The 14,530-nt window shown below is 55.3% G+C and overlaps 1 protein-coding gene across 3 annotated transcripts; it reads left to right on the top strand.

The window, feature by feature from the left end:
- Positions 1-8,965: 8,965 nt before the first annotated feature.
- On the top strand, positions 8,966-13,219 carry RPL38 (ribosomal protein L38). Of its 3 annotated transcripts, none has more exons than XM_068977755.1 (5): positions 8,966-9,015; positions 9,229-9,262; positions 9,411-9,471; positions 12,378-12,500; positions 13,150-13,219. In XM_068977755.1, exons 2-5 carry the CDS (start codon positions 9,260-9,262, stop codon positions 13,173-13,175), a joined length of 213 nt encoding a protein of 70 aa, XP_068833856.1. In that variant the 5' UTR covers positions 8,966-9,015; positions 9,229-9,259; the 3' UTR covers positions 13,176-13,219. The 3 variants fall into 3 exon arrangements, with proteins under 3 accessions (XP_068833856.1, XP_068833857.1, XP_068833855.1); XM_068977756.1 differs by having other exon boundaries at positions 9,013-9,031; XM_068977754.1 differs by lacking the exon at positions 8,966-9,015 and adding an exon at positions 9,029-9,107.
- The last annotated feature ends 1,311 nt before the right edge of the window (positions 13,220-14,530 follow it).

The raw sequence follows: 14,530 nt of genomic DNA, 5'->3' as shown, positions 1-14,530 counted from the left end.
GAGCCTCCCCCTGAGAGGCTGCAGAGAGCTGAGCACATCCTTCAGCAGGAGATGCCCGCAGGGTCAGCGGGGCGGCCCCTCCAACAGACTGTCCAAGGCCAGCTGAGGCGTCCCTGCCACACTCTGGGCCAGGGGAGGTCTCCCGCTTGGTTCCATGCACCTGCTGCCCACACCTGCTTAAAACCAGCCGCGAGGTTAACATGACCCTCCAGTCATTGCTGTGCTGTTTCCGGTCAGGGTCTGGAAGCATCCAGAGGGCAGTGGGGGCCGTTGATGGTGAGAAGTGACCCCGTCCTGGAGGCAGCACTGTCCTGACCCCTCCACACCTCGATGTGGGGTCGGCTCTGGTTTTCTTCTCAGTTGGCCCAGCCTGGGCAGGTGAAACCCTGGGGGAGGGTGGGGGCACAGGGCTTCCTGCAGGAGGGGAGGGTGCAGGCCCTTCAACCCCCCATGCACACGTCTTTCCCAGGGCTCCTAAGTTCTACACCTGAGACAGCTAGTTCTGGGAAGGACACACAGACCACCCAGACTCCCACGGGGGTCACCTCCAAGGGGAGGGTGATGCAGGCAGCCCTTGGGGCTCCTGTGGGGAGGGGCTAGGAGGTCAGAGACTCTGAGGTTGAGGGGAAAGCAGGCACCCAGCAGGCAGGTCCATAGGGATCCCCCACCAACCCAAAGGACCCCCACAACCCCCCGAGGCTCGAAGGTTATCATTCACAGCATCTGGCTTCCCCCACCCCCACACCCCAGTCTAGCCCAGCCTCCACCGCCCTGTCATTAACACCGCTAATACTAGAGGGCCCCGTGCTCACCCCTCTCCCCAACCACGAAGCCCACCTGGCAGAGGGGGCCAAGGCCCCGCCACCCCTGATGATAAGGGTCTCCAGTCATTCACACCCCGGATGCTCTCCCAGCCTGGTGATTTATGGACTTTAATTTCCCCAGCACCTCAGTCATGCCCCCTCTTTCCCTCCGGTCTGTCAGGGCGTTTGTCTCCCACCCCTGCAGTCCTTCTCCCCCTCCCCCCTTTTTTTAATTTGAAGCATCTGTCTGGAGCATCCTGAGATGGGACTGTCGGCAATGCTGAATGCATTACACCGCTGACAGCTCTATTGATTTTCTCTCTCCCGCTGCATAATGCAAGATATATACAAGCCGATAGGCCGGGCCCCCGTCCCTTACTCTGAAGGGACTGTGCCCTTCTTCTTCCTCTCTCTCATGTGCCCCTCACCCCTGGCACCCGCTGATGTATAGGAGGGGCGCTCGTCCCCTACGCTCAAGATAGATTCTCCTCTGCCCTGATATGACTTTCCTCGGTGCTGGTGGACGCTGTCTAATCTATCCTTTTTACGGTAGCAGGTTGGACACCGTGGAAGCCGTTCACAGTGTAAAGTGGGGAGTGGAGGCAGGGAAATTGAGGAGGTGGCATCTGTCAAACTGGCTGGGTCCCCCCTGGGCACCAAGCGGGTTTCCCCAGGGGTCCTGCCTCACCCAGGTCCGGGGCTGGCCCAGCCCACCTCCTCTCCTCCGGGTTGTAGCACTCCAAATCCACGGACGACTCTTGTTTCTTGGCCGAGTTGGGTCTTCCTTGCTGCGGGGTCTTCCCTGTAGTTGTGGCGAGCGGGGGCTACCCTCGAGTTGCGGCGCACGGGTTTCTCATTGCGGTGGCTTCTCTCGTGGCAAGGCACGGGGTCCAGGGCATGTCGGCTTCAGGCGGTGTGGCTCCTGGGCTCCAGGGCACAGGCACACGGGCTTGGTAGCTCCATGGCACGTGGGATCTTCCCAGACCAGGGATCGAACCCGTGTCTTCTGCATCGGCAGGCAGATTCTTTACCACTGAGCCACCCAGGAAGCCCCACTGGCAACTCTTGACTTACACTCAGTTCGCAGCCCCAGAGCCAGCCGCTGGCCTAAGCACTTGCTGCTGTGGTTTCTGCTGCCAACAGTTGTGTGGATTCCACCTGCTCAGCACAGACACCGGGAAGTCTTGGAAGGATTCATACCCCTCCTCAACAGAGACTGAGGCTCAGAAATGCCAGGAGACTGGTTCAAGATCTCTCAGTCAGACATAGGATTTCAATCCAAGACTGTCCATCTCCAGGGACAGTTTTCCTCAAATACTATCACAGCACTTCCTCCAGGAAGACCTCCTGGATTGAGGCCACCCAGTCTCATGGCTTCTTTTGCTTTTATTGCTCATTGCTGTTCTTGTCCCGCCCTGAAACATATTTGTGGTGAGGGCTTGCTCTTGCTGGCAGGCTGCTGAGCGTATTGGGTGGGTTCTCTCAGCTGTGAATGGGCACCATCGTAACTTCCTCCGGGAGGGTTTCCCTGAGCCCAGCCTGTCCCCAGCCTGGCTCAGACTCCCACGGTCCCCATCTGGTCCCACCGTGAACAAGAAGCACTGACTGCCTTATCTGCGTCTCTCCTGCTAGTCTGTGAGCTTCTGGAGACGGAGACAGAGACGCAGACTGGATCTTATTTCTGCGTCTTCACCACCTGCCTGAAGGAGCTGACAGAAGGAGCTCTCTAAAAATGGGTTGAATCCATTTAGTCAGTCAACGGGCTGTCTGGGCAGGTGGGCGTGTGCTCCCTTAAAGGCCCCTCAACAACAAGCTCCTTTTCTGCCTTTTCTGCCTCCCCTACTCCCTCACCAGACCCCATCCCCACAGGAGGACTCCCGGTGGGAATGGTCCTCCCGGTGGGAATGGTCCTCCCGCTGCGAAGAAGAGAGCGCCATTCCTAAGGGTCAGGGCTTCCGGCCGATGGGCCTGCACGCGCTCTTGTGACTGACTGCATGCCCACACCCATCCTTGCCAGCCGGCCAGAGACCCACAAAGAAGCAGTAGAGGAAGATACCGGACCTTCGAGCATCCCAGGGCAAGGGCCAGGTACCAACATGAGCAATGGCCACTGGGTGCAAAGACAGAGGCCCGAGCGCAGGGGTACTTGGCCACAGGTGCAGGACAGACATCACTATAATAAAGAATGTCCTCGTGGTTTTGTCCTTCTGGTCCAGGGGCTCTCAATGTGGAGCAATGTTTTTGCTCCCCAGGGACACGGGACAGTGTCTGGAGATGCACTTGTCTGTCACAGTGGTGAGGGTCCGGCATCTGGCGGGTAGAGGCCAGGGAGAACCCAGCACGCTACCTGTTCAGAACGGCTCCCGACCCCCACCCCACCCCCAACAAAACCAGAACGATCTGGTCCAAAAGTCGGCAGTCTGAGTTTGAGAAACCCTGTTCCAGTCTGACCGGCCATGCCTTAGGACTTTTACCACAGCAACTGGGAGAATATTAAACCTACATCTCTGGGGCGGGGGTGAGGGGGTTGGGGGCGGGAGGACCTGAGGTTACCCTGGACTCTTTGAGGGTGGAGGAGGGGAGAACCCTGCATCCCTTTAGCCATCTCTGGTCCACCGCGCCCCCCCAATAAAAGCACCAGCCCCATGCCCACACCCTGCCTCTTTCCCTCCCTCCGCGTCCTTTCCCCAAGTAACCAAATTCAGCCAGAGGCATCCTGAGCTCTCCCCCCGGGGCTGAAAACCTTTAAGGTTTAATAAACAAACCCCAGCCAGGATGGTTTAAAGGCCAGCCCTGCCGGCAGCAGACGGCATGGGCCTCTTGGGGGCCTCTTGGAAATTATATGAGATGGTAGATATGAGAGCACCCCGTCAGGTATGAAATACCATACAAATATTACCTCTAATTTATGTAAGTGCTCTCAGCCGGAGGTTTTAGGATTCGAGGCAGAAAATGCCCGGTTCCTTCCCTTTCCATTTCCAGTCGCGGCCTCAGCACCCTCGTGTGGCCACTCGTGGGAACTACACCCAGGGTTGGGCGGCGATTTTCCGATGGGGGGAGGAAAGCAAGATGGTTCTGATTCTCACTGAGCCACTGGGGCTTCACAGCAGCCCCGTGAGAGAGGAGAGGGAGGTAGTGATCCCCGCCCCCCCCAACACACACACACAGACTCCTTGCTTTAGAACAAGTGAAGGAGACGAGACTGCAAGCAGGCACGGGTTTTTGCAGGATGATGTCTGCCGTGGACAAGCCCAGCCTTACAGAAGAGCGTCGAGCGGGAATGGCCATTTGGGGAGCCCCCCACAACTTCCTCCTGCCTCTTGGCTCTAACAGAAACCATGAACTCCCCCACGGGCACCCCCAGGAGGATGAAACACCAAACCCCAACAGCCTGGTTATTCCAGTCCAGGGCCTGGCACGGAAAAAGAGTTTGCGCATGCGTGCTCAGTTCCTCAGGCGCGTCCAATTCTTTGCGACCCCAAGGACTGTAGTCCCTCCAAGCCCCTCTGTCCATGGGATTGCTCAGGCGAGAATACTGGAGTGGGTTGTCATTCCCTTCTCCAAGGGATCTTCCCAACCCAGGAATTGAACCCTATGGCTTCTGCGTCGACAGGCAGATTCTTTATCACTGAGCCACCAGGGAAGCCCCATTAAACACAATTTGAATGAATGGGATGAATTGAAAGAGCGGAAACGTGGAGGCCTGGGAAGGTCTTTCAGTCCCTTCAGATCACGCCCGGTGTCATAAGAGTCCTCTGCCCACCGTGAGGTCTGTGCTGATTTCTTGGCCAGCGCAGGTCTCCTTTGAATGTGCCCTGGAAGCTGCAGAGGCATCTAAATTGGGCAGCCCTCAGGGGTGGCCAGGCCTGGCTAGGGGTAGAAGCCGTGTGCCTGGCCCACTCGGGGAGGGTCAAGGAGCCCTGAGGCTGGCAGGATGATTGGGGGGAGGGAGCGGCGGGGGGTGGAGGGGGGGGCACGGCAAAGAGAGAAGTGAAGGCTTCCTGCACCTCTGGACGCGACCTCTGTCCGCCTCCAGCCTTCCGACCAAACGGCCACCCCCTGGCTGAGACCCTCCTCCCCAGCCCTCGGACACTGACAGTAGCCCTCCTCATTCTCATGGCCATCGTCTTGGACGTTCCAGCCCATCCTCCACGCTTCATGGCCAGAGTGACTCGGTACCGGCAACCTGGGCCAGGCTCTTAAATCCAGGGGCCTTCATCTCCTCCGAGGTCCTCCCTGGGCCCCTCGCGGAGCTTAGAGTATGGGCATCACCAGGGAGGTGTCTGTCGAATGCAACATCCCAGGCTCCACCCAGAGACGCAGGCCGTCTCCCAGGACCAGGGCTTTGGCTCCCGTTTCCAGTTTCCTGTGGGGCTCACCCTCTCATGAAGGAGGGAAGCCTTCCCTCCAGGCTCCTAGCTTCACCTTTCCGTGGCTGCAGCTGATTTTACTATTTGTCCCCTTGGGAAGCTGGAAAAAGCCTTTGGTACTTGAATACAGACGTCTTTGTGTTACTGGATGTCGATGGTCTTTTCTTAGGCAATTCAAGCGGGTGAACATCTGTCTCTGGGGTTGCTGCCAATAGGGAGGTTCAGGGACTTCCCTGATGGTCCAGCGGTTAGGAACCCGCCTGCCAGTGCAGGGCACATGGGTCCGGGAAGATCCCACGTGCCGCGGGGCAGCTAAGTCCCCAACAACTACTGAGCCCACGCTCTAGACCTTGGGCTCCACAGCAGAGAGGCCACCCAGTGAGAAGCCTGAGCATCGCAGCTAGAGGACAGCCCCTGCTCACTGCAGCTGGAGTAGAGCCCAGGCAGCAACGAAGACCCAGTGCAGCCAAAAACAGAATTAGATTTAATTTTAAAAAGACCGTGGGCTCAAGTCCCAATCTGAATTGCACAGTCTCACTGGGATATCTATATTTTTTCTAAGAGTGAAGGTGAGGTCGGGGGGTCAGCCCCTCTCCCTGCCCCCGCGCCTGTCCTGCAGGTCCTGTGGAGGGAGCAGCACCAGGCATTCACGCAACACATATTCTGTGGACCTACCATGTGCTGGGCTTTGCTTTGTCCACATTGGTCCTCCCTCCCGTCCTCCCTTTTCCCCTTCCCTAGCTCTCCATCCCCCTCTCCACCCCTTCATTCATTCATCCAGCCACCCCTCCATCAATCCGTCCACCCTTCATATAGGGAGGGATCTAGATGGATGCTGCATCCGTCTTAAGGGTCATCCATGGCAGCTCTGAGCGACTCTGCAGCTTTATGAGCATCGCATTTGGAGAGTTAGCAACAGCACGCAGAACCTCACTCTTGCCTTTATTAAAAAATTTTGAAAATTGGTGCAGATGTATGAAAAGTTTAACACTGCCGCACAGTCTATGGAGAGGCGTGTGGGAGTAACTACCGCACGAGCGACGGGCGACAGGAGGCAGAGATGCAGGGTCCCACCCAGAGGAGAGGGGAGAGCTGAGCGCTGAGGATGAGCAGGACTTAGTATCAGAGGGAAGGACACAGGCAGACGCCTGGACTCGGGAAGTGCGCATGGGAGACCCGCTGGCTGGGCTGAAAAGGCCGGTGCTTCTGCCCGAGTAGTATGGGAAAAAGGGCCAGAAAGGCAGCAGCGCGAGGCAGAGGGGGCTGTTGGCTCAGCCTGGTGGATCTGAGAGTGTCCTTCTCGGGTCCCTGGTGGCTCAGACAGTAAAGAATCTGCCTGCAATGCGGGAGACCTGGGTTGGATCCCTGGGTCAGGAAGGTCCCCTGGAGGAGGAAATGGCAGCCCACTCCAGTATTCTTGCCTGGAGAATCCTACAGACGGAGGAGCCTGGCGAGCTACAGTCCATGGGGTCGAACAGAGGCGGACACGACACTGAGCAACTAACAGTTTCACCTTCTCAGTTCAGAGCTGAGGCACCCTGACCTTCAGATAATCTCAGATTAAGCCCCTACCAATTAGCCTTTCTCATGGTTAACACTCAGATGCATCTGTAGTCACAGAAATACAGTCTGGCTTCTTTTAAAAGGCTCTGCAGCACAATTAGAGGATCTTGCGATCTCCCAGGGGCAAGGACTGCAGGTTTATCTTTCCCTGTATCTCCGGCATCTCTAGGAAGATGCTCGACCTGGGCTCGTCTAATGGGAGGGAAGCGAGGAGGGAGGGAGGTGCGTTCAAAGTGAGGTTCATGGTAAAGGACTCCTCTTCAGGTGGGCTGCTCTGTAATAAGGCCCACAGGGCAATTACATTCCGATGTGCAGTTATTAAGTGGGAGGGAAGAAACAAATATAATAAAATGTAGACATTTGTAAGGAGGTTAAAAATAAAATTAAAGTGGAGGATAAAAATAAAATCGATAACCTCAGGCTTCCCAGAGCCTGCCAGATCTCTAAGAGCTGAGGGTAAATTAGTGCCGAGAAAATAAAATGCCAAGGATGGGATGGAGGCTGCGAGGGAGCAAAGGGGCAAAGAGAATGCTGCCTTCTCAGAGCTGCCAGAGCGTTGCAGGTGTACACACAGCCTCGGGAAGAAGTGGTCAGGAGTCTGGGAGCGTGTGTTCGAGTCTTGATGTCACCTCTCCCAGCAACTGACAAGCCTTCATTCTCCCCTGGGTAAGACTGGAGTAAATGACCAGGCCACCCCTTACCAGCACACCTGAGGATCACAGAGGCCCTGTGGGTGAAGTGCTTAACGCAGGGGCTGCCCAAGGAGTATTCCACAGAGGTCAGGTATTCCAGTTTTTAACTTGCTTTTGTAGTACCAGTTATTCATTTATTCTGCACCACCAGCAAGTGGAATCTTAGTTCCTTGACCAATGGGGTCTAACCCACATCCCCTGCAGTGGAAGTGCAGTCTTAACCACTGGACCACCAGGGAATTCCCAATGGTATCAGTTCTTAAATGGACTTCCCAGGCGGTTCAGTGGTAAAAAAAACGGCCTGCCAATGCAGGAGCTGTGAGTTCAATCGCTAGGTCAGGAAGATCCCCTGGAGAAGGAAATGGCAATCCACTCCAGTATTCTTGCCTGGGAAATTCCATGGACAGAAGGAGCCTGGCAGGCTACAGTCCATGGGGTCACAAAGAGTCAGACACAACTGAGCGACTTCACTTTCACTTTCCTAGAAAGAGGTTCTCAAATATACACAAGAGAGTCCCTTCAACCTGAATATTCATTGGAAGGTGATGCTGAAGCTGAAGCTCCAATACTTTGGCCACCTGATGTGAAGAGCTGAGTCATTGGAAAAGACCCTGATGCTGGGACAGATTGAAAGCCAAAGGAGGAGGCAGCCAAGGATGAGATGGTTAGACAGCATCACCGACTTGATAGACATGAATTTGTGCAAACTCTGGAGAAGGCAATGGCACCCCACTCCAGTACTCTTGCCTGGAAAACTCCATGGACGGAGGAGCCTGGTAGGCTGCAGTCCATGGGGTCGCGAAGAGTCGGACACGACTGAGCGACTTCACTTTCACTTTTCACTTTCATGCATTGGAGAAGGAAATGGCAACCCATTCCAGTGTTCTTGCCTGGAGAATCCCAGGAACGGCCGAGCCTGGTGGGCTGCCGTCTATGGCACTGCACAGAGTCGGACACGACTGAAGCGACTTAGCAGCAGCAGCAGCAGCTGGGAGATAGTCGAGGACAGAGGAGCCTTGTGTGCATGTTCATGGGGTTGCAAAGAGTCGGACACGACAGAACAACCCTTCATTTAAATGAAAAACATCTCTGCCTAGATGCCCAACTGCTGCTGCTGCTGCTGCTGCTGCTGCTGCTGCTGCTGCTAAGTCGCTTCAGTTGTGTCCAACTCTGTGCGACGCCATAGATGGCAGCCCACCAGGCTCCCCCGTCCCTGGGATCCTCAGGTAAGATCACTGGAGTGGGTTGCCATTTAACACAGAGGCCTAATGAAACTAGTTGATAATAAGTCCTAACACAAATCTTCAAACTGGGTCTGAAATGGAATCTAACAAAGGCAAGGAGGGATCTGGGCGGAGGAATAGAGGCGGTCAAGAGTGGGGGCAGGCGGCGGCCCGCTGCGTGCAGGAAGCTGCACTGTTAATCTAGGCCAGAAGAGGGCAGAGAGGCAGCCATGTGAAGGGCAAACGCCTGTGTGGTTCTTGACCCTCTGCAGATACCGTACTCAGCTTCCTCTGGGGCACGGTTTACTTGCCCGGAAGCGGAAGTCTCTTCCTTTTCCGCTCTCTTCGCTTCTCGCCCCTTGACGTGAGTCTCTAGTGCCGTACGTGGGGAATGGGGTAGTAATCCGTGGTCATCCTCGCCGGGTGCTATCTGAGGACCCCAGTTCTGGGTTGAAGGTGTTGCGGGGGAGGGTGGGGTGCGATGGGGCCGGCATTTCGGGGGCACGGGGCGGGGAGGCAGGGCCGCCGCTAGTGCCCGCGCCCCCGTTGACGCCGCCAACGCTTGTCTTCCCTGCAGGTTCCGGCCGCGCGCCCCGCGCCTCGTCGCTATGGTGAGTACCACCCCACTTGGGGCTCCCCGCGGGGGGCGCAGGCAGGGCGGCCTCTGCGGGGTCTTCAGGGGCCCCAAAGGGGCTGCCGGGGTTGGGCACCCCAGCCAGATGCGTCTCAGCGGCTGATTGCCTTCGCTCTGTGTTGCAGCCTCGCAAAATTGAGGAGATCAAGGACTTCCTGCTCACAGCCCGCCGCAAGGACGCCAAGTGTAAGTGGGAGCCCTGGACGGGAGGTGGCGATCGCGGGCTCGGGACGCCCCCCGGAACGGCGGGAGGGCGCCGGCGGCCGCTTCTGCCCTCGTCTGCTGTCGGGGTTCGGGGGTCTCAGCTTGTCTCCCATAAGACAAGGCGCTTGGTCCGGGGTGGGTTCTCTTCCTTCCTTAAGGAGGGTCCCCAGGGTTTTTTTGTTTTCTGGTGTGTGTTGGGTACTGTGAACGGATGCGAAGAGCTGACTCTTTGGAGAAGACCCCGGTTGTGGAAAAGACTGAAGGCAAAAGAACGAGACGGCAGAGGATGAGATGGTTAGATAGCATCAGCGACCTAGTAGACGGGAGTTGGCGCAAACCCCGGGGGATAGTGGAGCTTCCTGCAGGGGGAACGTCGGGAAACTCAGGTTTCACAGACTCGGAGTCAGTGCTGCGTGTTGGGTTCTGGGCCGAGGACAAGCTCTGTTCACAGTGAACTACATCATTTGCGCAAACGCTGGGTCACTGATAGGAGACACGTAGAACAGCAAGTCTTAGATTGACATGTGCCCGCCCCAGCTGCCTCTGTTCTCTCTCTCTACCCTGATGTGAGAGGGAGTTCTCGCGTCTCTTTGTTGAAGGGGGTTTGGGGAGCTCGTGGTCAGCACTGGGTTTGGACGCAGATGTGCAGCTTTAACACATCTCTCTGGGGCTGCTACTTGCAGTTTCCCTCCCCTCCCAGATACATCCCAAAGGGGAGGTTGGGAAAGTAGAGTACTCTTGAATGGACGGGTTAAGGTGGGCTAAGGCACTGAGGTCTCTGATGCCCTGTCTCAGTGGTGGGGTGAAGCGGTGGCTCACGGGAGAGCCTTTTGGGGATTGGCGTGGGGGACGAGGAGATTCGTAGTTGTGTCCCCCTTACCTGTAACAGGTACTGTGGGAACTGCAGGTGACCATGTGCTTGTATTTTTTTATTTACAGTCATGTGCAAAGAGAAACTTTATCAGGTCAGCTTTAGTCCAGACCAGGGAATTTGCAGTCACTTCCTGGGTTCAAAGGCCAGCTCTCCCAGTGGGTAACTCTCTGACCCCACCATTTCCTCTGTAGCAGAGGGGGGTGATCGTACCTGTCTCACAGGATTGGTGGCAGGGTCAGACCAGATGACCCGGTAGAGAATTTTAGCACAGTGAAGAGATGACACCAGATCCATCAGACTGCTTTGCATTGTTCTTCTGTTTGGGAGCTTGGTGTTAAAGTGTGACCTGAGAATCATGTTCCCCTGGATATGATAGGGTGCCCAGGAAGTCGTCTTTGGATAAACTTAAAGTTGTCGTCATCGCTATAGTGGTAACATAAACAACGTGAAGCTCGCCGTTTTGGGGTGTGCAATGTGTGTGCCGTGTTTGCCTGTATTCACATTGTAGGGCAGCCATGCTTTTTGAGAAATTCTCATCTTGCAAAACTAAAACCCTGTAACCCATTAACCAAGACTCCCCAGCCATTTTACACCAGGGACCAGTTTTTCCACGGGCTTGGGGAGATGGGTTCCACCCATCGCCCACCTCCTCCCGGGCAGCCTGGCTCCTCACAGGCCCTGGGCCAGTCCTGGTCTGCGACTCTCCCCCCTGGCGACACCGTTCTCCTGCCTCCACTACTGTCTCTTCTACCCTGACCACTCTCAGTACCTCCTGTGAGTGAAATCGTGTGACATTTGTCCTTTCATCACCGGCTGAGTTCGTTTAGCACAACGTGGACATTTGGGTGGTTTCTGCCTTTGGCTCTTGTGAACAATGTTGCTGTGAGTTTTGACGTAAAATCTCTCTTGTCCCTGCTTTCAGTTCTTTGGAGTATATTCCTTTAAATACAATTATTGCATCATATGTTGTTGAGTAAACATTTTTTAAGAGTTGCTTATGTCTGACCTTGTGAGAGTTCAGTTTATAGGTGTACGGCAGCTGCTAGGGACAACACAGTATATTCAGCTTTGAGAGGAATGTTAAGATAGCAAGATAGGTTGGTTGGAATAAATATCCACGGTTCTGATTTATTAGAATGTGAGCCAAGGCAGCCGGTGTCTTGGGCAGGCTCAGGCATACTTTCTGCTTCCTGTGACGTGCCCTACCCCTTCAGCAGTTACTGGCAGAGATGGAGTTGCGTGTCGTGTGGCCAGGTCAGCCTGTGCCATGGGAGTCAGAACGAGCAATTTGACGGGTGCCAGACATGAGTCACCTGGAAGGGGCTGTCTTCCCGCTTGCGGTGTAGCTCCTGGCCTCATAGAAATGCATTGACGCTTGTACGTAATCAGATTGTTCGCTAAATTTCAAACTGCACACTTTTGAGTTTGAGGCACACTTGGGGCTCTTTATTGTCCAAGCTGTGGTCCTGATAGAGAATTTTAAGGTGGATACTGGATGGTCTGGAGTGTATCACTGTGCCAGATGCTGCTGCTGCTGCTAAGTCACTTCAGTCGTGTCCAACTCTGGGCGACCTCATAGACAGCAGCCCACCAGGCTCCCCCGTCCCTGGGATTCTCCAGGCAAGAACACTGGAGTGGGTTGCCATTTTCTTCTCCAATGCGTGAAAGTGAAAAGTGAAAGTGAAGTCATGTCCGACTCTTAGCGACCCCATCCATGGGATTTTCCAGGCAAGAGTACTAGGGGTGCCATTGCCTTCTCTGTGCCAGATGCTACTTGTGTTACAAATACAGACCTTAACTCAGGTTCTAGAGTATTGATACAGGGGAAATGTGGATTTCTGACACTGAGGTCAGAGGTGGGTGGGGGGTCTTATTTTCTGTTGATTAGAGGGACCGCGAGGGAGGTGAGCGCAGCAGTCACCGGTGCCGCTTTGTGCAGAAGTAGCAAACAGCAGGTGGACTGCGATGTCTCTCTTGTGCCACGGTCTTATTACTACTCTGGTCTCTCTGGTAGCCGTCAAGATCAAGAAAAATAAGGATAATGTGAAGTTTAAAGTTCGATGCAGCAGATACCTTTACACCTTGGTCATCACAGACAAAGAGAAGGCCGAGAAGCTGAAGCAGTCCCTGCCCCCCGGTGAGTAGCCGGAAGCCGCAGGGGTGCGGACAGCCCGCGGTGCAGGGGCGGGGGCGGGCTGTGTCACGGGCTTGTTTCCCGACTTGTCTCCAGAATTAGGAGAGTCCCTTCTGTGCTTTGTCTAACTGTCTGCTCCTGCCGGTGGTGTCACGTGGGCGGTTCTCAGAAGTCAGACCCAGAGGGAGCCATGCCTTTCTAATAGAGCATCATGCCAGCTGGCGCTCACCCCCCGGGCCACTCATTTGATCCTCACCATGGCACTGCAGGGTAGGGAGGTGCTGGGATTGATGGCCCCCGTCCTCACTGGTTGAGAAACTTACTGAATACGGCAGGTGAGGCGGGTGGATTAAGCAGAGGGGCCGTCCTGGTGGCGGAAGGCTCGGCAGAGCAGCTGGGAGCGCAGAGCCCAGCCAGGCCCCACAGGCCACGCCTCCACAGCAGAAGTCGGCCAGCGCCGCTTCCTATGTGAGAGTTAACTGCGCTTTTATTTTTAAACACTGACTTATGTTTGACGCAGACCTGCCTGGTGGGCTTAATTTCTGAGCTCTGTGAGCCCTCTGTAGCCTAAGTGCCAGATCCAGACAGGCAGTAGTAACTCAGATGAGTCGAGTCGTTTGATTGGCTCACGTTTATGTGTCTTTGCCTCTAGGTTTGGCCGTGAAGGAGCTGAAGTGAACCACGTACGCTGCTTTGAACTGTATTAAAATTTTTAAAATTCTCAAAATGGCCTTTGTCTTTGAGAACAGGGGTGGGTGGGTCCTAACTTGCTGATGGCTTCTGGTGGGAATAGCGTGGGGGTCCTGGCTGGGCTCCCTCATTAACTCCCCTATCTTGGGCTATGATCCCTCCCAGGGGACAGTTAAGCCATTTGTTTTTTTAAGTCTTAATTTTGAAAGTAAGAAGAAGTAGGCAGTTAAAGGAGTCAGATACTGATGGAAATAAAGCCAGTCTCCACTCCTGAGATTTAAAAGTCACTTAGGTAAAATAAGCTCCCCAGTGATGAAAATGATAGTTTGACGGAGTTGATCAGCCTTCTCAGAAGTGGCAGTAAATGAAGCTGGCTTTTCCTCAGACTCCTCGGAATGTGGCAGCTTTTGTTTCTGCCATGTCGAAATGTGGTGCCACTGGAGAAGGGGCCCTTCCCTTAGACTGATGGGAGCTGAGGCAGAGTGCTGGGAAAAGCAGGCTGGTGCCCACCCCTCGGCAGCCCAAGACGGGGCTGTGGCGGGGATGCCTCTGCCAAGGGCTGGAGGCTGAGGCTCCCACAGGACCTGTGCCGGGCACCTGTGGAATAGTATCAGACTCAGTTTTCTACTTAAAGTGGGTGCTTGAAGCACGTGGCCCTCCTCCTCTGGGGAAAAGATGGGGGTCCTCTCACTGAGGCAGGAGTGGGTGTGGAGGCGAACTGCCCTGCCAGCTGACAGATACCCACCAACCACATGCACAGGTGGGTGTGTGAAAATTTTTTTTTTCTGCAGACCTGAGTTCTCAGGCACAGAAAAGAAAAGTCAGTCCTGTGTGTACTGAGTAGAGCTCAGGAGTGGTGCCAGCTGTTCACCAGATGAACACAGCTGGAAGGACAGTTTAGATGAGAGTTTCCAAGGAGCTGAGAATGGAGATGAGTGGGTGTCAGCCCAGCAACAGAAGCCCTGGGAGCCAAAAGGCGGAGCCAGAAACCGGGCCCTGGGCCCCGGGCAGCGGAGCAGTGGCTGAGAGGGTGGAACATGCCTGCTGGCTCAGGCGTGTGCAGGTCCAAATCGTGGTGTGACAGCTGCGGTCCCAGCCAGGCCTGGCTCCTGGGGGCTCATCCTGCATCCACTCCCTGCTGGCTGCCGGCCTTGATCTTGTGCCTTTTCCATGCGTGGCAAGTTGCTTCGGTTGTGTCCAACTCTCTGCGACCATATGGACCGTAGCCTGCTGACGGTGGTCCCGTCCTCGTCAGACTTTGATTACATATGCAAAGGTTTATTTCTGAATTCTGTCCCTGCCTCGTCTCACCTGCACAGTTCCCAACCCCTGAGGGCTCCATA

This window comes from Capricornis sumatraensis, chromosome 8 (genome assembly GCF_032405125.1).
Source record: "Capricornis sumatraensis isolate serow.1 chromosome 8, serow.2, whole genome shotgun sequence".
Taxonomy (NCBI): domain Eukaryota; kingdom Metazoa; phylum Chordata; class Mammalia; order Artiodactyla; family Bovidae; genus Capricornis; species Capricornis sumatraensis.
The sequence above is the reverse complement of the archived record's forward strand: the minus strand, read 5'-3'. Positions and strand labels throughout refer to the sequence as shown.